Source organism: Lepisma saccharinum, chromosome 15 (assembly GCF_977018435.1).
Source record: "Lepisma saccharinum chromosome 15, izLepSacc3.1, whole genome shotgun sequence".
Classification (NCBI taxonomy): Eukaryota; Metazoa; Arthropoda; class Insecta; order Zygentoma; family Lepismatidae; genus Lepisma; species Lepisma saccharinum.
In genome coordinates, this window is record NC_139243.1 from 75423311 (window position 1) to 75451278 (window position 27968).

The 27968-nt window shown below is 37.9% G+C and overlaps 1 protein-coding gene across 1 annotated transcript; it reads right to left on the reverse strand.

Moving 5' to 3' along the window:
• Positions 1-27968, reverse strand: LOC145999510 (uncharacterized). Its single transcript, XM_083136474.1, has 5 exons — positions 27767-27968; positions 23918-24070; positions 17816-17924; positions 10559-10806; positions 1-777 (listed from the first exon to the last, which is right to left on the reverse strand). Exons 1-5 carry the CDS (start codon positions 27818-27820, stop codon positions 79-81), a joined length of 1263 nt encoding a protein of 420 aa, XP_082992600.1. The 5' UTR covers positions 27821-27968; the 3' UTR covers positions 1-78.

Here is a 27968-nt window from a genome sequence, read left to right on the forward strand (position 1 = left end):
TAATGTCAAAGTTTTATTGACAGTTCATTCATCTGTGATCGAAAATTACAAATGCAAAACAAGATATTAACAAGCTTATCATTTACTACTTGTGCCTGGCTTTGTAGATTTACGCAATGAGAGAATCTTTGCCTTCCTTCTAAAAGCTGCGCTCCTTGGATTCTGTGAAGTTTTCCTTTGTACTTTCAGGGATTTGGAAGAATTCTGGTTCTTTTCTCCAGTGAGTTCCTTTGACAACCTTTGTTGTTTGGTCGTTTTCTTTTCTGGCAAACCTTTTTGCTTTACTTTCTTCACTTTAGACTTTGTAGTTGAGCTTTCTGCTTGCTCTAAATTGTTATTGGATACTTCATCATCATCTTTTGACATGCCGCTGTGCCATTTCTTCAACTCTTCCTTCATCATTTTAGCTTCGACAAAGTTCACATTACTATTTACACCCAGAATACCCGATTTGGATCCTTTCTGTACAGACTTGGTAGTTCTTCTGCCCTTTCTCCAAGATTTCATCTTTGGACTCGGTCCTTCATCCTTAGCTCCAGCAGACATCACAGCTGAATTTGTGCCATCTTGAGGGATCGCTGGCTCCGTGTCAGAATCAGTCATTTCATTTCTATCTGCTAGTTTCATAACAGAGGATCTCCTGTGCCGAGATACCACATTGGGAGGTGTTCGAAATGCTATTTCTTCGTCACTGTCGTCTACCTCCATCACCACTTGACACTCCCTGCTCTCGTCATTATCTTCAAGGTCCGAGCCTTCATCCGAACTATCCACTACCTGTAAATAGAAAATGTACCTATAATTTTCCAAATTCCTGCCTATGTAAACCCTAGCTTACCAATCCCACACAAGAAACGTACCGTATTTCACTGCATACCTCGCACCTGTTTTTCAATCCAAAAATTGTTTGATAACCTTTCATCGCAATCGTCGCATCAGATAACAAAACAGGTGATAGTGCAGAATCTTCGGACACAGAAGATTCAATTTTCTAAGCCCGTACTTCGGAACACTGTAGTAAGTTTTGTCAGGTGTAATATTTTGACTACAGTGCACAAATCAATAAAAAAAATTGTTAAACTGTCACGAACAAATGAAGTCCGTCAAATTCCACTATTCATTTTTAACATATATTCACAAGTATACTTAATCTTGCACCATATGACAGTTCACCTAGTAATAAATGATTTTTAAGTACCAGTAATATTGGCACAATTTCTTTTCAGATAAGTCACATCTCATTTTTTAAAAAAATGCATAAAATATGCGACAAGTATGCTGTGAAACATGGTACTTAGCTGGGAGGGAGGAGTCAGAGATCCAAACATTTCCTTTATAAAAATTTATATAATTACAAAAATTATATTCATTAATAAAAAAACAAGAACATATTGCAAGCATGTCACACACATTTATCATTCACTAAAACTAAAAAAACATTAATTTTGTAACTTTTTTTTTGTTTATTTCATTTCATTTATTTTACTTCGCTTCTTGTGTCACTTTTGGCTAATTTGCGAAGATGGGGATGAGTGATGAAATTGATGAATGGACACACTCAAACATCCATGCCCAGGCCAGGATTTGAACCCGGGACCCCTGGTGTCGTAGCGTGATGTGCTAACCACTCTGCCACGGGGGCCGGCTTTTTCTTTTTGTGTTTATGTAGGTGGTTATGTAGTAATTATAATGATTAAAAAAATGAACATCATTTAGTTATATGCTTCATTACAATGCCAATGATAAAAAACAAGAACCTATTGTTCACTGTCACTTGCACGAGTGTCATACCGGAACACACATCCCAGGGGAAGGGCTAATTGGTCCACCATGTCAATTTTGCCTTGCATGTTCGTTACAGTTATGATTTTATAAACAAAAGTAATACAGAAACGTTGGGAACACCCTAGGGAACAATTTATTTTTAATTTTTTTATAAAAAATGTTCATGGTTGAAAAATCGAAAAAAACATGAGATGGTGGGTCTGCAGCCTAGCCCCTCCTCCTTTTAGGTAAGTTAGAGTTAATATAATATTTGAATTTGAAAGTAATCATAAGACAATAGAATGGAACCCAAAATTTTATATTTCTTCCGGGGTCTAAGGGTAAAAAAACTAACTTCAGGGAACATAAAAAACACAAACTCAAACGCAGGTAAGGAATGATGGCAAAAAAATTTTGAGGCATGTATCAAGAAGGTTTCTAACAATGGGGAAAAAGTAATATGAAATCCTAAAAGAAAAATCAGCTTGAAAGGAGGACTACCGCTTTTCGCTGCTGCACATTAAGCCAATGATAAAGAGTACTGAGCATGGCCGAAATGCTCCTACCTGGAGATAAATCAATACTTTCATTTTTCATTTGTAGAAACTGCATTTCATAAATTTCCCAATACATGACTCTTTTGTTTAGTAACTGAAAAAAATCTGGCATAATAGGGAGAACACGTTGCAGAGCTAATGAAAAATCGCATGCCCACTTTTGTTTGTCAGTCAACACAGTTTTAGGTTCCAAGTGACTTCCTACCAAACACTACAGGACTCATGATGGGATTCATTTAGTTTTGTTTAAGTAGTGTAAATGTAGTTTGACTTTTGCACCTGTTGTAATTAACTTCGGTGGCAAGCTCAAAAGCCAATAATTATTAAGCCAGTCAGTGATCATCTTTGAACACTTATATAAACGGCATGTTCTGAAAGTCACACGAGTTTAATGTGTTAAACAAGTGATGGCCACGAAACGTGCAGGTCAGGAGGCTCGTTTGTTCAGTGAAAATACGAGGGTCACTATTTATATTTTGAGCCTTGGCAACACTGATTGAAGTTAGGTGCGATTTGACGTTTGCACGGAATCGTCTGGCATTATTGACCATAACGTTTGTCTTGGAGATTGCGCGACAACAATAAAATGGAATTAACTTGTGAACATTTTCGTGCGATGATTTTTTACGATTTTCGACGTGGATTATCAAGACAAGAGTGCATCGATCAACTTACTTCCACATTTGGCGATCAAGCCCCATCCTTTGCCACTGTGAAACGCTGGTATAAAGAATTTAATCGTGGCCGCGATTCGCTCACCGACGAGATTCGCGAAGGTCGTCCAAAATCAGTTGTTGTTCAAGAAAACATTGATGCTGTGCAAAACCTAATACTGCAAGATCGTCATGTGACATACTGTGAGATTGAGGCAACCGTAGGCATTAGTTCCACGAGCATATATAAAATATTACATGATCATTTAGCTGTGAGAAAGGTATGTTCTCGTTGGATCCCACACAATTTGACAAAAACTCAAAAAGACGCTCTCGTCAATTGGTGCAAACAAATGCTCAATAAATACAATCGTGGTGCTTCAAAAGACGTATATAAGATTGTAACAGGTGACGAATCATGGATATATGCATATGAGCCGGAACGTAAACAGCAGTCGACTGTATGGGTGTTTCAAGATGAACCCAATCCAAAAAAAACTTGTTCGCACTCGAAGCACATCGAAACAAATGGTCGCCTGTTTTTTCGGGAAAACTGGTCATGTGGCAACTGTGCCTTTAGAGGAACGTAGAACGGTGAACTCTGAATGGTACACAACAATTTGTTTGCCAGAGGTCTTCGGTCAAATACGGAAAACAAACAAACGCCCTCGGATCATTCTTCATCAAGACAATGCCAGCTGTCACACATCTCGTCTAACAAACGACTTTATGAACAGTCAAAAAATCGAATTGATGGGTCATCCGCCGTACAGTCCTGATTTGGCACCCAATGACTTCTTCTTGTTCCCGAATGTCAAGAATAAATTGCATGGACAACGATTTTCATTGGCGTAAGACGCCGTTGATGTGTTCAAAAACCATATTATGGAAGTGTCTCAAGAAGATTGGAAAAACTGCTTTGACAAATGGTTCGAACGAATGCAAAAGTGTATTGACCATAAAGGAGAATACTTCGAAAAACAATAAAGCAGTTTTCAATGCCAAATTCCTGTTTTTTCATTGTTAGGCTCAAAATATAAATAGCGACCCTCGTAGTCTGCTGGTTGCAGACAACGTACGTGCATCATGGCTTCAAACTGCACTCATTCGGAAAATGATGCATTATAATTTTAACCGGGTGCGATATGAAGCAACATGCACAAGATGAGTGTGCCTCAACTGTTCTTAAAATGTGATTAAAATGAGTAACAATGCCTGCAGTAGAGTTTATTCCTGCCAGAAGGAAATGCCTTCCGCTGGACACCATGTGGAACTTTTCCATAAACAAAAGGTGCATCTGCACCTTCATCTAAAGCTTTCTTTAAGTCTGCAAAATAACTCGTTTCAGCAGGTTTAACCTTTTGAGTCCCAAGGCCATTTTCCCTTGGTCCCGAGCCGATTTTGAGCAAAATGCAGAGTTTCAATTAAATGAGTGTAGATCGGAGGCTAATTGCCCTAGAGAGATGAATGATATACCGTTGTACGCGAAATGAACCAGAGATTCAGACTATATGAAATTTATGCAAATTTGGCATATATGTGGCAGGGGTGAGGGGGCTAACTCTCAAAACTCCAAAATTTCGTGGATAAAATGGGGTCCCCCACTCCCCCCCTGAAAAATACATTTTTTTTAAAAAAATGGGGTTTCTCCCCCCTGCCCCCCTGAAAAAAAGGATATGAAAAGTTCAAAATGCACATAGAAATTATTGCTGGCATGTAAGAAACAAAAATATTTGCATTATTGTCATATGACCAATGTAATGCAAGTTGTACCCGAAACAAAAGGCTTGTACGCCACTGTCTCAAGCTTCAGAATTGAGCGAAATGCAGAGTTACATTAAAATGACTATAGCTCAGAAACTAAATGCCCTAGAGATATGAAAGATATACCGTTGTATGCAGAATAAATCACAGATTCAGACGATATATAATTTATGCACATTCGGCGTACATATGGAGGGGGAAATCCCCTGAAAAATACTTTTTTTTTAAAATAAATGGGGTTCCCCCCGAAAAAAAGAAAAAGGATATCAAAATGCACAAAATGCAAATGCAAATTCGGCGTATATATGGAGGGGGAAGGGAGGAAACCCCCCAAAAATAATTTTAAAAAATTATGTCACCACTCAAAAAATATCCTCGCACTTGGGCACAAAACGACACACACCTACGCACAACTTTCACGGTTGAAAAGCTAGAACGCAGTAAAAAATGAGCGCCAATTCTTGCAGCTGCTTGAAATTCTATTTTTAGAAATTGCAGGGTAACCCCTGTTGCAACTTGTGGAACACTTATGCTCAAAAACAAAGGTTTCCTTCAGCGTGCCTCGAAATTCCATTCTCACAACCCAGATTCAACAACCAGTCTTCCTCACCCCCACCCCCACCCCCTGCTTGCGCCCGCACGGAAAACTTTCATTTTGACATCGGATACTGATAAACAAGCTTCCTTCGAATGCAGTTACCAGGCGGGAGTTAAAAGCATTGCTTTAGAACAACAAAGCCGGTCTTCCTTTGTCGGCAAAAATTTTCCCTTGAAAAGAGACGCAAAAGAGAAGCCCCTTTCCCGCCTTTTCCCCTCCATTTTCATGAAGAAAAAAAAAGTGCAAGAAACATTTCTGTTAAATACATGTGTTAGGAACAATATACATAAAAAAAATCGAAATTCTAGCCAAAAAGAGAAAAGTTATAACGTAAAAACTACGACCCGAGATGCTTGGGACCATGAGGGTTACATTTGGGTATCTCGACTGATATGCTTGGGACCCAAAAGGTTAAGGGCCCAGTTATCTTTGTTGAATTTGTTCGTTTCCTTAATACTTTCGGAACACCTAAAGTTTAGGCCACGTTCCTTTGTTGCACACTACTTCAGTGGCAAAGCATGACGTCTTCACGTAGTCATCGCAAGATTTGCCAAACGTCAGGGTCAATCTTTCAACTGGGGGAGGAAAATATTTCTCTGCGATAAACGCCAAGGTCATTGCCAATTCAATGTAAAATCTCATACCACAGACCTTACGACTACAAAACAGACATAATTCTGTCCCATGCGATGAGAATTATTAAATATGATTGTATCGTTCAATGTGTGTTTATCCTCTTAACACTTTCCCTGGTGTGGGCGTGTTTTCAAGCCCAGACACATGTGCCTCTTCTGAGCTATCCTGCAGCCTAGCAGCTGAACACTTGATTGCAAAATCTTTCGCAAGTGTTGAGGCAAGTTCGCTCTTGATCTTGGTTGATTGATTGTATTGGTGTTTTAAGTCCACTTTATGCACAGCAAGACTAATCGGGACTGGACCTACAGTTTAAAGTGGGATCTGAACCACTTGTGCCTCCACCGGGTATAGAACCTGGGACCCGTTGATTACAAGGAGACGACGCTACCACTGCGTCATCAGGGAGGCCGCCCTCTTGACCTTGGAAACGTTTCAGTCATTGTTTTTGTGAGGTGTAAGTATATTTTTATCCCCATTGTTGTTATTGTGTTCCAGAGCTCCGTGTGTTTGCGGCAGACCAAAGGAAAGAAGATAGAGGCTCGAAAGGGAAATCAGGCGATCAAGTTGCAGGATTTGAAATTTGTGCTGATAAGAAAGTGAAAATGAAATCTATATTCCCGAACTTGATGAAATTCAAGATGTTATATCTTCCAATGGATCAGACAAAAGTGATAGTTAAGATACTGTGATCTTACACCCAGTGCATACTACACACATTGCATGGACAAATTAATTTTGCTTTGTGTGATAATCACGGAAACATGAAATTTTACAAAGTGCTACACCACAACTTGAACACATAACACTTGTCTCTCTTCTAATGCCATGTTTCGAGCACACACTACATTTTCTCATAGCTGCACCCTTTTTCTTCTCACTCTGTGGAACATGGACTAGTTTGTGAACTTTTAGTTTACTAACTACTAAAATTGCTAAAATGCTAAAACTATTACATTATAAATATATGCTTTCATTGATCCTCTACTGATATTTACACTTTGTGTTGCTGTTGCCAAACAAAAAAAAAATGTCTTTTAGGTTAATTTTGTTTAAATTGCCCGCCAGGATAGAGACAGCAAGTTCGTAATCTTGCCACTAGCGAAAGAGTTAAGTGGAAATAGCAGACATTCGCAGTGGTGTGTCCAGGCTGTTCGAAGGGGGAGGGGAGGTTACGTGTACCTTTTTAGTAATCATTCCTATGACCGTCACCAACCCGTTCTTGAGCATGCCACTGGAGACCCAGAAGAATCTTTATGACTCCAGAGAAACTCTGCCGTGGCTGTAAACATGGGGTTGGGAGCTGAAAAAAAGACTTGTTATGATCCAGACCTTCAAGAGTGGAGGATAGTAGGTGCTGTTGGACCTTGTCGTAGAGTCTGCCTGTTCGGAAGCATTCGGCTGTTCTCGGCACCGGCAGAAACTAGAGGGATTCGCACCATTCTGCGATGAGCTGAGTCATCAAACACCATTGAATTCAATTGGAAACTGGGGGGGGGGGGGGGGGGGGTACCGAGTTCTCATTTCGATTTGCCAAACTCTTTAGCAAATTTTTTGCATATTTCGAGTTGTTTCATGCTGTCGCTTGGCTTATTTCACACAAATATGTGAATATCCTTATTTAGAATCCAATATTTTAAATATTTTTTTTTTGTCATCGCCCCATCTCCTGATGACCGGATGCCTCCTCGCCTCTGCACTACTTGTTTGCTTGCACTTTTGGCCAGACATAGCTCTTTAGAAAGAAGTTCATAAGTAGCTTTGAAGGATTAAGAAAAATTCTCTCTTACTATGTGGATTTTTTTTACTGCTAATGAGATGTGAAGCCACTGACTAAGTTATCAGCAGTGCTCGAGAAATTTTCATCAAAGCTACGTGCAAGCTCTGAAAATCAGGCACCAGGAAACCACCTACTAGCACTTGTGCATACTGCATACAGTATGTTTCAAAAGTTGCACAATCAATACTTAGAAAATATATATCATGAAAATCGTAAGAGATATTTACACCGGGTTTTCTGCACTAAACTAATCCTGTAGGCTGGGTTCATAAATTTATGTTAGCATTTATCTAAATAAAAGCAATTACATTATTTTAAAAATCATTGTTAATTTGCTGAAAACATCTGAGAACTGATTTCCAACAATAAATACCAAATCAAACAATTTGTGGGATCATTTGTTGGTGTTTGACTGGTTGTAAAAGAGTTGTTTTGTGAGGTACAGCAGAAGCAGGGAATTTTTCTTGGAAAACCTCTTGCACATGAGTGTAAGAATGAGTAGTAAAATACTCTTCAGCAATGCACACGCACTGCTCCAATGTATACACCATGCTGAATCAATTTTAAAAAACAGGCACAGTAGCGGTGAAAGTGAGCCAGGGGCAGCCTAGGATTCTCTCAAGAGTCCAATTTTGGCACAAAATCTTGATTTACGATTTGTCACGTAAATGTATAGCCAATACTTAAGACACATGTTGCATGCAACTGTTGGCAATATTTCGACCTGCTAGTGTTGACATATACGGATGTGTGTCCCAAAAATGGCACTTTTCACTCAACCCATAACATCGCCAGTCAAAAATTCATCAACTGTTGCACATGACCAATATTGGTCGCAAATGACAGACTGACATGTCATCAGTCATCAAATGTCTAATTATGACCCTTCGATAATTTCTTACATATTTTTGTTACTCAGAAGTTCATTTCAGGAAAAATTTGAATGCTGCTTTCCGTCAGTTATTAATTTATATAATTTTCTGTACGGAGTGAACTGATAATTTTAACATTGAAAAATATCTCAATGGATGAGGCTTTATAATGCAGAAAACCCATTGCAAATATCTCTTACGGTTTCATGATATACATTTCCAAAGGTTGGGTTGTGCAACTTTTGAAACACACTGTATAGGAGGCTGAGCATCACGGTATTCAAAACATCGCTAAATTATTTGAGAAAGCAGGAAATGGGGTGTTGGGGGACAAAGGGTAAGAAATTGTTACGGACTCTATGGACTCACAACGTTGATAAAAAAAAAAAATCATTTACTAACTTACACTGTACTGCAATTTGAACTTAGAATCATCAAAATTTCATACATATTACAGCAAAATATCACAGTCCCCAGACTGAAATTTTTAGTCGCCATGGTGGCCAGACGACCGGAATTTTTCGAGCCCTGGTTATCAGCCAATTGTTCAACAGGCCTATCGGACTCATAACCTAAATGTCTCGTAACATTGGCCTCGAATCTGATCCTTCACAAATCCAAATCTGATGGTGCCAGATCATGGCTGTGGAGGTATTTTGAAGAACTTCGCAACCCATTTTATCAATTTCTTGCGATGTGAGCAAGCTGAGTGGGGCCGATCATAGTCTCGCCAGAGGATGATCTTTCGCTGGAAATAACAAGCAGCATTTATGGTTTGCCCAGGTTCCAAGAAAATTTCCCCAACCCTCTCCTTGTTGTATTCAGTTGATGCTATTCGAGGGTGACCGCTATGAGGCTGATCTTGGATGCTCGTGTTCCTATAATTGACGTGTCTATTGTACTTTCTACTGGGGAGATTTCCTCTCTCACGAGAAATTCAATAACAGTACACTGACAAAACGAAATATCATTTGTCTGTCATTTTGTTACCTACTCAATTATTATTTTTTTCCAAGGTGAATTTTGGCGCCATTTTTTTCAAGATGGCGGCGATCGTACAGGCCAGAAAATGGTAAACTCTTCAAAATCTGATTCTTCACATTTTTTTTCCCTACAGAGGCAGTTGGTTTCATTTTTGTTGCAATTAGATCCCAAAATGACATTACTTTACTAGGCTGCAAGGTGTTCACTTAATGTAGAACATACTACTGTCAGATTGTTTTTTTTTCGTTCCCAAAGCCATTCCAAAATCAAACTCGCACCAAACAAAGATTACATTTAACTGCATAACATACCTGAATTCCACAAAAATTGAAGATACATTTCTTCTTAGGTATTCAAGGTCAAATGTCACATCCTGTGACCTTGAAATGTACATTTCAATATTTTCATGAGACTATATTTTATGAAAACTATGTCCCCTAAGCTCCAAAATCAGCCCAAGATAAAAGTTATACCATATATTATACCATACCAAAATTAGAAGAAAAGTTATGAATTTTTGTTGTTGACCTTGTTAGCATAAATTTGAAATTCTTAATGAAGTTGGCAACACTGCTGTACGAACACCGTGTATGACTGAGGGCTAAAATTTTACACATGTACGTTACTTCATGTCCTCTACCATCCTACCAAATTCCATGAAAATCTGAGATGGTCGGGTTGAAAACTTCATTTTCCTGTGATGATTTGGCATGCATATTCACAATTTTAAAACGATTTAATTTTAAAAATTTTATGTACCACTTTTGAACCTGAAATTGAGTTTTTGTGCTCAATTTTTTTTATATACCAAAAATATGTGCCTCTGATTAGATGAAATTGAAGGAATAAACACAAATGAACAGACAGGACACAAATCCAGAACCTCTGGTGGAAGAGCCTTTATCTTCAGCTCCCATGGAAGGTATGAGAACAAAATTTGAAAGTATTCTTACCGGAATCTTATATTCTATCCCCAAAGCTTGAAGTTTCTTTGATGTCTCTGCTATTTTCCATGTCGCTTTGATTTTCCTTCGGAGTTCTTCAGTGTCAGACAATTTCCTGTTCGTCAGCTTCTTCATCTTCTTCCGGGTACGAACTGCAGGAACCATGCTTATTTTGAAGGGTTGCGAAACCTCATTAGTTTTCACATATATTCCTTGAAATAGACCAGGGTGCTGTTTTTCAGGAGGGATATATTCAGCTGAAAAATGAAATCAAATGCCAGGTACACAAAAAATAACACACACACTTCAAAACGTCTTATTTGTCCATCACAAAAATATCCTTAAATTTGGCAACATATCACTAGGGCCCGGGACTTTATGTCCTATAAAACTTTAAAATATGTATGTAATTATGTTATAAAAATGGAAAAATATGTCAGAAAAATTCAGAAGTATCCCCAGTAAAGCCAAAAATATACACAACAGTACTTTCGAACGTCCCATAATACAGGATGTCAGTATCTTCCAGGGAAGATTGACTACGATGGGGTGGGGTATTAAATGAAGTCAGAATCCCTTTAACCATATAATGTAGTGGGAAAATACGGACAATATATTGTGAGGTTTACTGCAAATATCCAAAATGTTATTTGCTATTATGTCAGATTTACACCTTTGTGGAAAGCAAAGCATAATTGGTAGCTCACTATAAAAAAGGGGGTATTTTTGTTCTGTACTAGTTGGTAAGACGACGACATCTGCTTTAATTTCTTCGTTCGTAATTTCCTTATCCTGCCATCAATAATATGAACTATCCGTTGTGCTAAAGGTGCGAATTATAAAATTAAAATAAATTATAAAATAACCGATTATATGCAAGACAATTACGAAATTATACAGAAATATATCTTATTACGAGAAAATTGAAGAAATATGTTGTAAAAACACGAAATTGGTAAAATATGTCAAAATATGCCTTATCAAGTTTGTCTATTTCGACTGATTTTCATCAGATATGTAAAGATCTCACTCCAGTATCCGATCTGATACCAAATAAAATATATGTTATAACATAAAGTCCCAGGCCCTACACAGAGACAACACTGAGACAGACCATTCTGCAAAATGAAGAAAGCAGTCATTAAAGATTTACATTCTTGCATATGTCATGAAGTTAGAAACTACATTCGCGTAACACAGGGTGTTAATGTTTGAATGTTAAGAACAGAGAAGCTTTCAAAGATACTTCGACTGGACTTTTTGTATTTGAAGCTGTAATGTCTACTTTGAGTGTAGGCATTAGTGACCACAAAAGGGCAGAGGTGTGCAACTTCTCTTTCAAACATAACAAGTATCCAATATCTACGAAGATGTCCTAATTTAACACGGTGAAGAGTGATGTGTATGCACAAAGACACGGACACTGGATGACACACAAGACATGTGACTGAGACTACCCGAGTTTCCCTTCCCATAATAAAACATATCCTTTGTTTGTCAATGTGTTCAACGTTGCAGATAATGTATTGCTGCCAATGGTGGTCATTTTGAATGTCTATAACTAGGAAGTTTGATTTTTCGGTGTTACTTTCCCCAAAGTCAGTGTTATCCTCCCCCAGAATCTGTACTATTTTCCCCCAAAATTCGCATTTTTATTCTAGCACATTTTTCTACCAAATATACCTAAATTATACATTTATTGTCATTTAAACTAGTATTTTAAATTGTAGGTCACATGAGCTATGCCTGTTTGAGAGTTTTTTTTAGGAAGTTTTTTTCCATTATTTCCTCACGTGACAAATACTGTTGTTACGGCTTCCGTGTGACAGTAGCTGCACACTTGATCTCTGCCAAAATTGCTCCACGTTGCTCGGTAACGTAAAACTATGAAATTATGCCTGTTCGTGAGAGTTTGATACATTCGAACCAATTTTTTTTTTTAAGGAAATTATTTTCCATTATTTCTCATGAATACCAATGTTTCAGCTCTTGAGTGACGGTACATGAGCACTAGATCTCCTGTCAGAACCTTCTTTGCTTCCTATAAAGGGTGAAAAATCATCGGAAACCTTACGTTTACATGTGTTTTCAGGTAGCCTTTGGGAGATTGTTCCATGCATAACACGCATTATAGGTCTTCTTGGGTAGAATGTTGGAAAACATATGCATTATGCATGCATAAATATGGTACACTTTGTTTTTTTTAAGCCTAAACACAAGAATATTCAATTTTCGTGACATTTATCATTGTTTAATCACAAAATGTGTTGAAATTCGCGAAAAGGGCAAATTTTGCATTTTATTCCAAATTCATGTTATTTTGAATGGATCAAAAATGTGTTCCGAGCATGTACTGAAGCTCTGTGGTGGAGCTACCAATTGGCTCTTTCATGAACACATTATTTGTAGTAATTACAATTAAGGATAAAATGTTCTTCTGCACGTTGTAGGTAATTTCAGTAATGTTCGTTGCCTTTCGGAAATGCTCATGTGCATTGCAAAGATATCAAAGGAAATTTCTGGGAAGCGTAGATAAGCATTTGTCCAACACAATTTGCTTTCTGTGACTTGCCCCACAAACTTCTGAACACTGTCCACAAAGAGTCCGGTACGACTAAAACTTTCTGACATAACCATATTTTATATCTTTAACCTTTACTTGCCGAGGGGGTCGTCAGAAAATAACCCCGTTTTTTTTTTTTTTTTGCTGAGAATTTTAAATTCATACACTTATTTGACAAAAAATGTTATAACTTGTAACAATTTGACAAATCTATTTCAGGTAACTTTTGTTTTGCAGCTAAAACATCAGGGCTTGCAACCATGCAGAAATCAAAATGCCAAACCCAATAAGAGGGATTGGGTGGGCCACGGGCCCCCAACTTTGAATGATAAAATCATAAAAATGGGGAGTTTGTTTCATATTCGATAATGTAATGCACCCAGGAACATGAAATGACTTTCATTCGGTTGAGAAAGGAGCTTTTTTTGAAAATAAGGCTAAAGTTTGCGTCCCCTTCCCAAAATAGCAGGGGGCAAACTCCCAATTTTTATGATTTTTTTTCATTAAAGTTGAGGGCCACAGCCCAACCAACCCCTCTTATTGGCTTTGGGATTTTGATTTCTGCACGGTTGCATGCCCTGATGTTTTAGCTGCAAAACAAAAGTTACCCAAAGTAGATTGATCAAATAGTCTACCAGTTATAAAATTTTTGGTCAAATAAGTGTCTGAATTTAAAATTCGCGCTAACTTCAATACATAACTTTGGACTTGATGGGGGGGGGGAGGGGGTGCATCCACATGACGTGCCAAAGCTATGTTTAACCCACTGTAAGTGTTTCCGACCGAACAGAAAAGTATCAAGAAAATAAAAAAAAGAACAGGAATTTTGTAATCAGCTGAATGGTCGAAATATAGACAAAAATACGAGTAGCACCTTATATTCGATGGTCAATATATCGACCAAAATACGAGTAAAGGTTAACATATATTTTAAATCTCATTTTTCATTTTCTAGAGTCGTTTTCACGTTCAGAAGACACAATGGCGCTTATGGAGAAACCGTACAGTGATGCCAATACAGTGCTAGCTCATGTCGCCGGGAAATGATGAGCTTCCTTCACATTGTAGGTGTTACCTATTTTATATATATAATGATAATTATATGTAATTATTAATATTAATATTATACTGTGAACATTACAGTTCATTAGCATGTCATTTTCCCATTAGATTTAATTTAATACACAGGCACATTTAATATTCATTCGCCTTTCTCTGTAATTATTTCATAGAATAACATTGAGATATGGTAATGTGTTACATATATATATATAAATTCATTATTGTCTATGAATTTATGTGTACGTTGGAAACTGAAAGGTGATCTTCATTCAGTATTAATGTCGACAGTAATGTAAATAAAAACAACGTGTATTTGCGACAGCACTAATGTTGCTCACAACAGCAGCATTGGAAATAATTGTCAATTATTAAATTAAAGTAATTGTAATTCAATTATAACGAACTGAATGAAGTTAATATTTTTACTGAATGGAAATAAAATAACAACTCGAAAACTTGGTGGTGATAAGCCGGAATACTGCGGTGAGTCGGCTCAAAATCGCCAGACAACGTCCCCTTACTTCGCACGCGGTTCGGGTTAAAAAGAAACTTCAAATGCATGGAAGTAATATTTCTGGGAACCTTTGAGTGGTTATAAAAAATAATTTCATTATTTTCTTCACAACTTCGTCGCTGGAAGTTTTTACTTGGAATTACAGAACAAAAAATGGCCAGCAACGACATTTTCTACTGCACAAATATAAAAAATCTCCACATACTTTATTTGAATATTTTTTATGCAAATATGCTTTAAAGTATTGATAAATTCTGAGCACCACAGTCACCTATGACAATTAAAAAACAGTGTCAATTTTTTTCATAGTGAATGCTTCAATTTTACGGCATGTTTCAACGTTAGGAATGAAATTTGCACAAGATGAAAAAATACTTGCCGCTTCAGTGGACAAACACATATAGGTTCGGATCAACAAACATGCAAATTTGTAAATTCTTATTCTGTACTGTGACCTGCATATTATACAAAATGTTAATTAATTTTCTTGTTTAATATTATTAATCCAATGAACATTTGCGGGAGCGACCATGCCCCACTAAAATGCATAAAATTTGTCGCCACTACATCTCCCTTAAATTTGACACCCTAGTGGATGCCCAAATCCTCCAAGTAAAGAATGTGTGTGTGTGTGTGTGTGTGTGTGTGTGTTGGGGGGGGGGATGGGGAAGGGTGAAATTGTTGCAAATGTAGAAACCTTTAAGGGTCCTGAAGTGCACACTTACATTTTAACTAAGGCTGAGCTGATACCTAGGCTGATGTATCGGTTGGAATTTATTTACTGATACCAGCCGATACTTTATCTTTTGTGAGGTCTGCAAAGAAGGTGCACAACATTCTCACCGAGTCTATTTTTCCTGGAAATGAAGCAAAATTTGAACTTGCTTTTTATATTACACCTATTTTGTAGTAAAAAAACTGGATTTTTTATTACATAACATGTATTTTCATATTCTGATGTAATTCTTGAATACAACCTTTGTCAGAAAAGTTCCAGGACTGAGCTCGTAAAAAATAATTTATTCAACTTAGGAACTAATGGCCTTAGGTTTTGTCAAAATAGTCCCCTCGGCTATTTATACACAGCTGCCACCGTTTCTGGAGGTCATGGAAGCAAGCAGGGAAAGCTTCATCTAGGATGTTCTCAGCACATCTGTCACAAAACCGTTTGGATTGCTACCAATATCTCCATGACGCTTCCCTTTCAGCGATGTTTGCACATGGGGAGACAAAAAAAATCACACTGTAACTGATCGGGTAAATATGGGGGATGTGGTAGAGCTGAGATACGATGCTTGGCCAGATATTCCTGGACTGATAAAGAAGTATGTGGCCTTGCATTGTCGTGCAGTAAGAACCACTGCCCAGATCCCCACAAATCAGGATGGCGCCGCAGGTTTCAGGACGTCAATATAAAGGTTTTTGTCTATCGTTTGTCCTTCAGGCAGATATTCATGGTGCACCAAACCTTTAGCATGAAAAGATGGGATCAACATTGTCTTTGGATCATCTTGTACTGAATCTCTGCCCTTCCAAAACCTTTTTTGCCATTCAAAGATACGGCTTCTCGATAATACCTTGTCACCAAATGCTTGCTGTATCATATTCCATGTTTCACTAGGGGTTTCCAAGCTTAACACAAAACTTAATGTTAACTCTCTCGGAATGCACATCCATCACGCTACTTGTGCAACTTACAACTAAATGGGCCAACAAGCCAAGCAGTGGCCTGCCAAGCACAGCCCTGCCACCTAGTGTGTTTACATGGAAACACTTCCAAGGTCATTTCTATTCAGAACACATATCAGGTGACTGAATAACACCCATGTCTTGTGTTTGAATATCACAGGTAAAGAATAAAAAAACTCAGTCCTGGAACTTTTCTGACGAAGGTTGTATTTTCATATTCTGATGTAATTCTTGAATATTTGAAAGCAAAATTCTTGGCAAATTGATGCATGCAATTGGAGTGGAATAGTTACACACTAATATTGATCATTATTCTGAACAGCTTTCAATTATTGCAATTTTTAAGAATCGGTAAGAGTTTCGGCATTCGTATCGGCTCAGCACTAATATTAACACACTTTATAAGAATTTTTTATCTCCTTTCTTGAAGTACAATGATAATATATTATTTTATGAAAGCAAGTTGAATTATATGGTGTACAAATTAATTATTGTTCTTCTTAAAGATAGAAAATGCTTTTTCATGAAAAATAGCATTACATTTTAATCAGCAACGTAATCTCCCTTGGAATTTCAACACTTTTGTCATCTTTTGGGCAGCTGACGATAGAACAGCAGTGGTTTAAATTCAACAATGCTATTTTCCACCTCTTGAAGGTTTCTGAAGTGGGAGTCCACTAATTGGTGATGCAGGGACCGGAACAGGTGGTAGTCTGAAGGAACCAGGTCAGGGCAATAAGCTGAATGAGGCAGAACTTTCCAATGAATAGAGCATCTCCTTAGTTCCTTTGCCACGTGCAGCCTGGCGTTATCATGCAGCAATATCACCTGCCTACTACCACTGCCAGTAAATCGTCTTTTGTTCTCAATTTAGTCATTCAAACAAATCAGTTGATGTTGATTTTTGGATTTCAGCAGTTGCACCAATTCTTCATCTTCCACAACTTCCAGATTGAAATTCCCCTCCTGTAATCACTGGAACCATTTCGTGCTGGTGCTGCATCTTCGCCCAAGGCCAAACATATAAATTCCTTCGCCTCAGAGGCATTTTTCTTCAGTTCATATGCAAAAAACATGCAGTGCCTGGCGTACTGCTTCATTATGTTACGTCGTCTGCTAGTCAGGTATTTTACCTTTTTAGGTTGGTATTGGAGTGAACAAGATGAGAGCTAAAGTTCCAATTTGAACAATCACAACATTAAACTATAATAGGTGAATTTATTTAGGCACCAAGAATTAAGAAACTGCAATAGGCAAATTAATTTAGAGGCAGAGAATTAATTAAGTACAATAGGTGAATTAATTTAGGGGTCGAGAATTAATTTGTACACCTAATAAAAAGTTGGAAGACAATTTTCAAGACCAAAGAATTAATTACTCTTCACCTTCCAAATAGAAAAGAGGGAACTAAAGTGTGATAAAAAGAGCAAACAATTACCTTTCAACAATTCTTCAAACATAAGATAATTGTTCATGGTTTGAGCAACAATCTCGGCCACTTCTGGGTACCTGAATTCAATGTAGGCGAAGCCCCTGCTCTTTCCTGTCTGAAATGAAGATAATAATACATTTCAGTGAAACAATACACTAATTCCACAAACCAAGAAGTTATAGGGTTTGTGAATATTAAGTATTTAAAAATACCAAAATATAGTTTATTACGGTTTGTGAGTATGTATAGTTTACCAAACTATGTTTCGGAAGTCAACTGCTCCCTTGCTCACGTTATCTCCTTGGTTAGCAAAATTGCTTCATAGCTGTGTCAAATAAGGGTGTCCCAAAAGTAACGCAGAATTTAATTTAAGGAAAAAGCATTTCACATATTTATTAGTTGGCAAAGTTATTACATTATATGAAAGAGTGAACATTCCCATTAAATGTGGAAGAGAATATCTGACAAAATGTCCTTCATGACGCATTTGACACTCGAATTCTTTTTACAATATTCTGAATCACTTTTTCCAATAACTGTGGCTCAATGCCGTCGATGGCTCATTGAATTTCCGCTTTCAATTCAGGAATCGTTGTTATCTTCGCAGCATAAACTTTGGACTTAATGAATCCCCAGAAGAGAAAGATCGCACGGTGTGAGGTCGCACAGTTGTTTCATTTGGGGTGCTTCTCCTATCAAAAATTTCAGGTAATTTGTCCATAGTTTCCATACTTGTAACGCTCCATATTGACTAACCACAATGTTGTTCTTACATGTGACCTCTCAGAATGATGCCAACCCTGTGGGGAAAAAATAGCGCACAACTAAAATCCTGTGTTACTTTTGGGACACCCATAGAAGTAAAACAAGGAGTAAGGTGCTAGGTGTTACTATGGTAAAAAAGGTTTCCTAACAACTTGCCTATTCCTGAAAAACTCCCATACCCACATTCCTTTCTTTGTAAAGCTACCAAAAGTGTTTCTTTGACTTTTTATGCTTTTGGTATGTCACGTCGCATACAAAGTGTACTTCAGTCACAAGGTGGTCCAACCCCATATTAATAAAGATTTTCTCTAATTTCACAGATGTTCGTATTATTTTGTCCCCCATCTGTAACTGATCTAGCTTAAAGAAATAACATTACAGATGTCTGTTTGATATTGCGCACACCTTGTCTCTGTCTGTCTTCAATCATCAAAAGCCTCTTGCCCATCGATCCTGCTGGTTTTGTTCGTTTTGCCTGACCTTCACTCACCTCTCCTTCAGATAAGTGGTCTCGCCACTTCATGTGACAAAAAGTCTTTCTCGACAGAATCCAACTGCAGGTTCGGGCAAATCTGGACAAGTTTGAGTTTGTGCAAGATTACGCACGATATCGAGCAGGGATGTTACGACATTAAATGTTTTAAGATTTCATTTCAAAATGTGTAGTTCTATCTTAGTTGGATTTTGGCTTTATTAGCCTGAACTTCAAAAAGAATGCTGGCTGCTGAGAAAAAGGGGCTGGTGCATGAATTATTTTTAGTTTTGTCTACCCCTGGCCATGCTATGACAAATGCTTGAACAATGGTGGTGAATATGTCAAAAAGTAGGTTAAGAGTTACTGTAACCAATGCAATAAATGTCAATTACTACTGATGTTCTTGTTTTATTTTATGGTTAATCAGAACTTACTTTCCAGATGTGCCTTGTATATAGCGATTAATAACACTGGTTGACATTTGGAAAAATAAATTCAGATGTTTCAAACCAATAGGTGATTCTGGAAGTATTTTGAATGCTGATAATGGAAATGAGATCCATTTTTTCCCGTCACAGTAGGATTTTTCTCAACGTCACAAAATTCCATCAACCCACCATATTATAATATGTTGTGAAGGAAATTTTTACGAGATATTTTGAAAATAAGCCTGAAGTAAACAAAGTTCATACAATTTTTATGCCAATGTGTCACAGTGAAGGTGGATTAAATGTTTACAATCCTATATTCATTTATGGTTCCAAATTGGAGGATTTGTAATGTTGAAAATCAATATTTTACCACTCCAAATGCAGCCACCTATTGGGCAAATTATGGAACTACACATTTTATTGTGAAATTAAGGCAGTTAATATATTTCTGTTTTCTGGGGGGGGGGGAATAAACCACACACGATGGGTAAAAATTTATTTCATTTTTGGAATCAGACAACAGTCATCTGCGATACATCCAAACCCATGTCGACCAGTGGAATTTATAAAATACAATTTGCACAATAAAAAAGAAAATAAAGTTACGGAAAAAGCTTGTTATACTACCAATAAAACCTCACATCAAATTTTTATACCTTTTAACCATTTCATTTATGTCTTAAACCATTTATCAGGTCATACGGCACGATCAAGGCCAATTTGAAAACCAGATAGCCAAACGGTAGGTAGGTGTTGTGAGTATTCTCTACATTAATTAAACAGTGTAATATGTAAATATTTCAGTGAAAAATGCAGGCTCAACCACGTCAACATCTACAGTGTTTCAAAGGCAACAGATCCTGATGCAGTGGCACTGGCAGACACAATTCCCTGTAAAACAACAATAGCTAAAACTCAGGCAAAGCCAGGGCTCGCTTGGTAGCTCAGTTGGTACAATAATAGCACGATGTTCCAGAAACCTAGATTCAAACCCAGGTCGAGCCTAAATTTCATCACTGAAATTTCTACATAGTACACTCCTGTTTATGAAAAGCAGCACATACTTCAACAGGCCAATCATATAAAATGTGCCACTTTATGCCAACAGGAGTGTACATTTCCTTTATGTGGCATATCTTAATGCAAAAAAAAAACAAAGTTAGTTTCTATGTAACATACGAGGGTGGTTTGAAAAGTTCTTGGAATCACCACCAGATGTCAGTGCTAGGACAACTAGGTTCCCACATAGTAATAGGCCATCCTTTATTAATAAACACGTGGCGCATCAGTGTTCTGGGTAGAGATCTGTGGTGCGGACGTCACTTTGTAGTTCTTCCCGTGCAGTGCTTTGTGAAGATGGAAAAAATCGAGATTCGAGCGGTGATTAAGTACTTCGTAAAGAAAGGTATGAAAGCAAAGGAAATTCATGCCGATTTTCTGAACACACTGCTCCTTCATATTCAACTGTTGCAAACTGGACAAACGAGTTTAAATTTGGTCGGGACAGCTTAGAAGATGATCCACGTAGTGGTCGCCCAAAATGTGCTACTACCCCAGAAATGATTGAAAAAGTGCATAAATTGGTCATGGAGGATCGCCGACTGAAAGTGCGTGAAATTGCTGAAGCTATAGAAATGTCTTATCACATTTTAACAGTTGAATTGGATATGAGAAAATTATCTGCAAGATGGGTGCCGCGACACAGGACCATAAACGCATCAGAGTGGACATTTCTGAACAATGTTTGACTCGTTTTAAGAGAAACCAAACAGATTTTTTGCGCCGGTTTGTGACAACAGATGAAACGTGGGTCCACTACTATACCCCAGAGACAAAACAACAGTCAAAGCAGTGGAAACATGTTGATTCACCACCACCAAAGAAAGCAAAGGCAATACGGTCGGCCGGAAAGGTAATGGCGTCAATGTTTTGGGATGCGAAAGGGATTCTGTTGATCGATTATCTTCCCACTGGTCAAACAATTACGGGACAATACTACGCTAATCTCCTCGACCAACTAAAGCATAAGATACGGGAAATGAGGCCAGGTTTGGCAAGAAAGAAAATCATCTTGCATCAGGACAATGCACACCCTCACACAAGTGTCGTTGCCACAGCAAAAATTCATGAACTTGGTTACGAATTGTTGCCACATCCGCCTTATTTGCCTGATTTGGCTCCCTCAGACTTCCATCTTTTCCCCAAACTCAAAAGTTTCCTCGGTGGACGGAGATTCTCTTCAAAGGAAGAACTAATAGCCGAAGTTGACACGTATTTCACAGGCCTTTTTCATTTTCGAGATGGGATCAAGGCATTGGAACATCGCTGGACCAAGTGCATTAGTGTACAGGGAGACTACATTGAAAAATCAAAAAAAATCACTGTTTTAAGTCGTTTCTTTCTATTCCATTCCGAGAACTTTTCAAACCACCCTCGTACATCAAGTTGAAAATGAAGTACCTGGAGGCAGAACAGGGTAATGTACGAGTCAAGCAACAATCATTGGACCATAAACAAAAAGAGAGTGGATTACACAGTTTTCACTTTCACCTGAATGGCCTACTAGTTTGGTGCACTCACGATATTGAATTAAAAATTCTTCAGGTAATAGTTCCGAATCTTTAATGATTTTTTCAAAGTTTCATGAGATTGATTCATTGAGTTGGTGTTTTTAGCCTACTTTATGCACAGTAAGGCTAATCGGGACTGGTCATACAGTTTAAAGTGGGATCCGAACCACAATGTGCCTCCACCGGGTATCGAACCAGGGACCCCTTGATTACAAGGCGATGATGCTACCACTGTGCCATCGGAGAGGTCGAAAGTTTCATGAGAGAAAGACGAAATATTGCAGAACTGTAGAAATGATTTGAACCACTGTTTGGAGTTCCAAAAAGTGAAATTTATCAGCAAAAAAACACGTAAAAAGTAAGTTACCCAATCATCTGTGCTTCCCATCAACAAGGGGAATTTTTCATTCATAGAAGAAAGAGAAAGTAGTGAAAGTAAATTTGAAGCTCTCTGACAGTAATCAGCTCTGTTTGCAACTCTTGAAAGTCCTATTTATTGGTGAAAAGAAGTTACATAAATATCCCCACTGCCCATCGACAAGGCTACTGCCACAGACTACTGCCGACAAGTGGTGTCATGCTTGAGACCAGCACTAACATGATAAGATGTTGAAAGCATTGAGCGAAATTTTTATAATGCTAAGAGCCCTATACCTGACCCACCTAACCTAACCAGAAAAGCATTTAGACACGTTATTTGAATACTAAGAGCCTTACACCTGACTTGCCTAACCTAACTACAAAATTCCTTCACACCACATACACGAGATCTAGAAGGCAGCAGCAGTCAATAACCAAGACGACAGTAAACGAATGGCTTGTTCCAAGAGAAGAATCATATAGAAGTATACAGAAGTGAAAAATCATTCTCAAGTAAACATGCAGCAAGTAATCGATGAAGTATGAGTTAGCAGACAGAAATAGGATCATGAAAAAAATGGCTGCACATCATGATGAAATCTGAATTAAACAACCAGAACTTGGGCCTTTCTGCAGATTTTACTGAATTAACGTTTTGCTGTAACTGATGTGTGTTGTAAACAATAGGAAGAAGGGTTTGTATAAAAATTAGAAGCACATAGAACACATTCATCAGACAATGGAAAATTTGATATTTTACAAAATAAGGTATGACTTGAGATGACCGGACACCTCTCAGATTTTCTTCATATTTGACATACTCACTAATTGAGGCCTCCTAATCACGAATCTGAAGTTAAAATTTATCGGTCATGTCTAGAAATTGCGAACCATTGACGCTAGCCCCACGAACCATTGGCACGTGGTTAGGTTAGGCAAACAGTTAAAATTTGGTGTCATGGTAGTATCAGGAATATATATATTTGGTTGTGAAACAAAAAATTTCGCGAAAATCGAAATTCCAAAAACTAATGCCTTATTCTCACTTATTTTGCAATTTCTAGACGTTTCCGACAAATTTTAACTTCAGATTCGTGATTAGGAGGCCTCAATTAGTGAGTATGCCAAATATGAAGAAAATCGGAGGGGGATCTGGTCATCTCAAGTCGTTCCCAAAATAATTCATGATCTTCGTGGCAAAAGTTCTAAAATGTCAAGGTTAAAAATGGAATTACATACACACACACATTTTCCTGTGTTTTGGTACCATTTGGAACTTAAGTAGTACACTATAAAGTTTAACGGTTACTAGTGAGCAGACCCCCCCCCCCCACCAAAAAAAAAAAGGAAATCCAATGCAACATTGGTGTGTTTCTGAAGCAATACAATTCAAAGTGCAGAATCTTTCACAGTATAGTTTACAGTGCTGCAATCTCAAAATGAATAACAGAGGGTTAAGTACTGCAATTTTGCATTGAAAACCAATTGGATACACCAAAGAGCTTACCTTCTTACTCCTTGCCAATTTGATCCTGGTGACTTCTCCAAATTGACTGAAGTAACTCCACATCTGATCTTCGAAGAATCCATATGGAATGTGACGCAAACATACAACACCTCTTGGAAGCCTCTTGCGCTTCCATTCCTTATTTTCCCCACTCTGCAACAAACAATGTAATTAATTTCTTTTATCAATAATATAGATAAAGTGCCACACATAGGTATAACAAAGATTATGATCCCACACTATGACAATCATAATGCAATGAATGTTTACAACCATCTGTAAGCGACAAAGCCGAGACGCCACGCAAACAGTTGCAGTCTCGCCTTTGGAAGCCACAATGTAGCCCGACCACGCCGAGTGAGAAGATTGCTGACATACAATAATTCTCAGCAACGCGGCCGACTCAGTTTGCAGGAACCAAAAACATTACAAAATCCTGCAGATCTCGGGAAAAGAATCAAGGGGCTCTCATGTAAAGGTGTCGTGTACATTATATACATTTTATTTACATTGTTTCCTTCTCCTCTCTTGACAGTACGACGCACGTTTAGTTCTGCACTCTTTGTCCCGCTTACCTGCGGGTCCCATTGCCGGTACTCTAACCTGGTACACTGTTCATGTTACTGCGCAAACTTCCATCAGGTAGCCGGGATGCGAACCATCACACTGGCTTTGACGACAGTCGTAACTTGAACTCCAGGAGGACTGCTGCCCACGAACTAATGCAGTAACAAACTGTTATTAAAATAGTTTTGTCCAACACTGTTACAAACTGTCCAGGACAAACTCATGCAGCGAAGTGATGCACTGCGAGCAACTTAGGCACACCGGCCGAACTGTCTTTTATTATGAACTCTCGCAATGAACTGCATGTGTGCGTGTGTTACGCCACAAACTGTCCTCTACGAACACTTGTCCAAAACTGTCTTGTTCTCTCGTTAATGAAAAATGTTGTTCTTTCTCTCCTCTTGAGGGCTCCCTTTCTTCCCAAAATACAACATAAGGGGGGCAAGCTCTGCTTGGCCCTTTCCATTGACCCGCGGGGTCATGCAGGCAAAGGTTCAAGAAACTGCCGGCTACCACCATACCCAACCTGATAAACATTATCTGAGAAGAGAAATCTATTGTGGCTGAAAAACAGCAACCGGCTGTCGCCAAGCTCGGTGGGTGATGGTGAAAGTTGGGTCGAAATAGTACTACCATTGTTCTGGAGAGGTGGGAGATGATGAGCAGAAGATTACCCCTTTTGGAAGGAAGATGTGGAATTTAGGTCAGATCTGGGAGACAAGAATCTGCTTTGTTCCCACGAGAAGTAGAGAGTTTCCTTAAACGGGGATATGAGCTCTATGCATTTTATGCATATACATATACTTAACAGAATTAGTAGTAATATATATTAGTGGTAATATGTACGGTTACACATTCCATGTTCTATGGATTTAATCAGAAATAAGCTGGTTTCAGTGCAAGAGAGCACCTTTAATGTAATCTGCAATACTAGTCTTAGATTTCTATTTACATAAAAAACATAATTTTTAGTGGGATAACAGTTTAACACTTTAATACACCACCAGTTTTTTTCAGAATATACAAAGCAAAAATTAAGAATACATGTTGGTATGTATAATTAAAGCAAGGGTCATTCCATGTCAGTTCAACTAAAAAAAAGGGCGGTGGAACCCATGAGCTCAGATTTTGATGAAACTTGGCACATTCAATCCTTCCACAGTGGTGAGAAACCACATAATTTTTTTGGCTCTAACTTGGCATCCATTTTATGGAAGTGAAGCACAACTGGTAATTGTTTACTATCCTTCGGACACCTATAACTACTTAGTTTCTTCAATCTTTGACATTTGTACTTACGTATCTGCTTCGCGGAACATTCCTGAAGGTGTATCAACATTGTTTTGATGAAATTAATTGCAATTTTTCACACTACCAGTAAGTCTTTCTGATAGGCCTTTCGCTTGCCTGAGACGAACTAACCTAACCACGTGCCAATGGTTCATGGGGCTAGCACCAATGGTTCGCAATTATTTCCAATTTCTAGATCCTGATACTAACACGACACCAAATTTTAACTATGTTTCCTAACCTAACAGAACTAACCTATCCATGTGCCAATGGTTCGTGGGGCTAGCTATTCTCCGTCGGAGAATTATTTTTCAACAAACAACATGAATTTCAGCTATGAAACATTCCCACATCACACAAAACACCTTCCCGATGTTCGACAATGCTACAGGAACTTATTACGGTAAGTAGTTTCTTCTGTAAAAATAAATAAATGTGTCCGAAGGATAGTAAACAAGTACCGATTCCTGGATTTTGAGTTGATTAATACAGAATCCGGTAGCCATTTTGAAAAAAAATTCAGAAATAAGTTTCTATATTTTCATAAGGAATGAAAAAACATCAATTTTGTTAATGGGTAAGTTAGATCATATATCCAAGTTGATTTTTAAAATATTTGTGTTAGTGTTGCACATTTCCCTTACAATAATAATGCAATAACAGTAATTATTGTTCGCTCTTTTCTCGCTTCCTTAAGACACAATATGACGGGTACAGCTTCAGTAGTATCAATGGGTATACAGTGTTTCCAACTTTCTTAACCGAAAAATGCCCAATGAACCATTCACGCATAGCCCCACAAACCATTCACAGTAAGGTTAGGTTACGTTCAGTTAGGCAAACATAGTTGGCGCATACACCTTCGTAGATCATCACGCGTGTTTTGTCAATGTTCATTGGGTATGCAGTGTTCCAACCAAAAATACAAACATAGTTAAAATCCGTTGAACCATTCAAGATAGCCCCAAGAAACATTACGTAAGGTTAGGTTACGCAAACATAGTTAAACGAATTTTTACTGTGGTTGCCTATCCTAACTAAACCTAACCTAACTAGTTACACGAATTTTAAATATGTTTGCCTAACCTAACATTACGTAATGTGTCTTGGAGCTATCGTCAATGGTTCAACGCATTTTAACTATGTTCGTATTTTTTTCGGTTAAGAAGGTTGGAAACACTGCATACCCCAAAACACAAGCACGACGCGCGATGATCTACGAAGGTGTCTTACGGAAGCGAAAAAATGAAAAGAAAGAAATACTTGTAATAAGAAAAATTGAAATTACTCTCATCAAAAAACGTGAATACACCTTAAAGAATGTTCCGCGAAGCAGATGGTTAAGTACGAATGTTAAAAATAACAAAACAAAGAAGTTACATGTGTTTGTGGAATAGTAAACAATTACCAATTTTTACCAATTAAAATTATAGCTGCTGTTGTCGGGTGCTACATTCTCTTGCGAGAAGCATTTGGGCTATTCTGCTTCACGGTAAGGAAACATGCTAAGATAACAGACGTACTGTACTTCACAATAACACATTTTCGTGAGGTAAAAATAACTGAAAACGTTCATAAACAACATAATCTTCAAAAACCATGAAAATTATTTCACTTTCTCCAGGGCGTACGGAGGTACCACTAATTTAACTCCTGGTAAAGCTTAGGCTACAAAGCAAGAACAACCTATTTTTGAAAAACTCAATATGCCGATCAAGGCAGAAATTTATTTTATTTTAAAACATAAATTAAACGTAACATTTCAACCTTCTAGCAAGGTCTTCTTCAGACTATGTATCAGGTACAGAGTATCTGTACAATCTGGTGAAAATAGTCACTCCGTTTAAGGTCACAAAGTATTTTTTTGCTGGTGAAATCCCCATAAGCTGTTCTCAGCACCTGGTGAAAATAGCCTTCTATGCGATTCACACCACCTGGTGAAAATAGTCGCGGCCTAAATATATATATTAAATATATCATCACACTACGCACCTTCTCTGGTAACTTTGCCGCACTGATTGCTGTCATTATAGGTTTTGCATACATTATTACAATTAGTAACTGTTTAATTTATGAAACACTATTAATTCACATGCACACTACGTATGCACTAAAATATTGTATTCAACGAGAAGTAAATACAAAAATGTGTTCTGCTCTGCGACATGTGCACGCACGTACGGCGAGACACAGA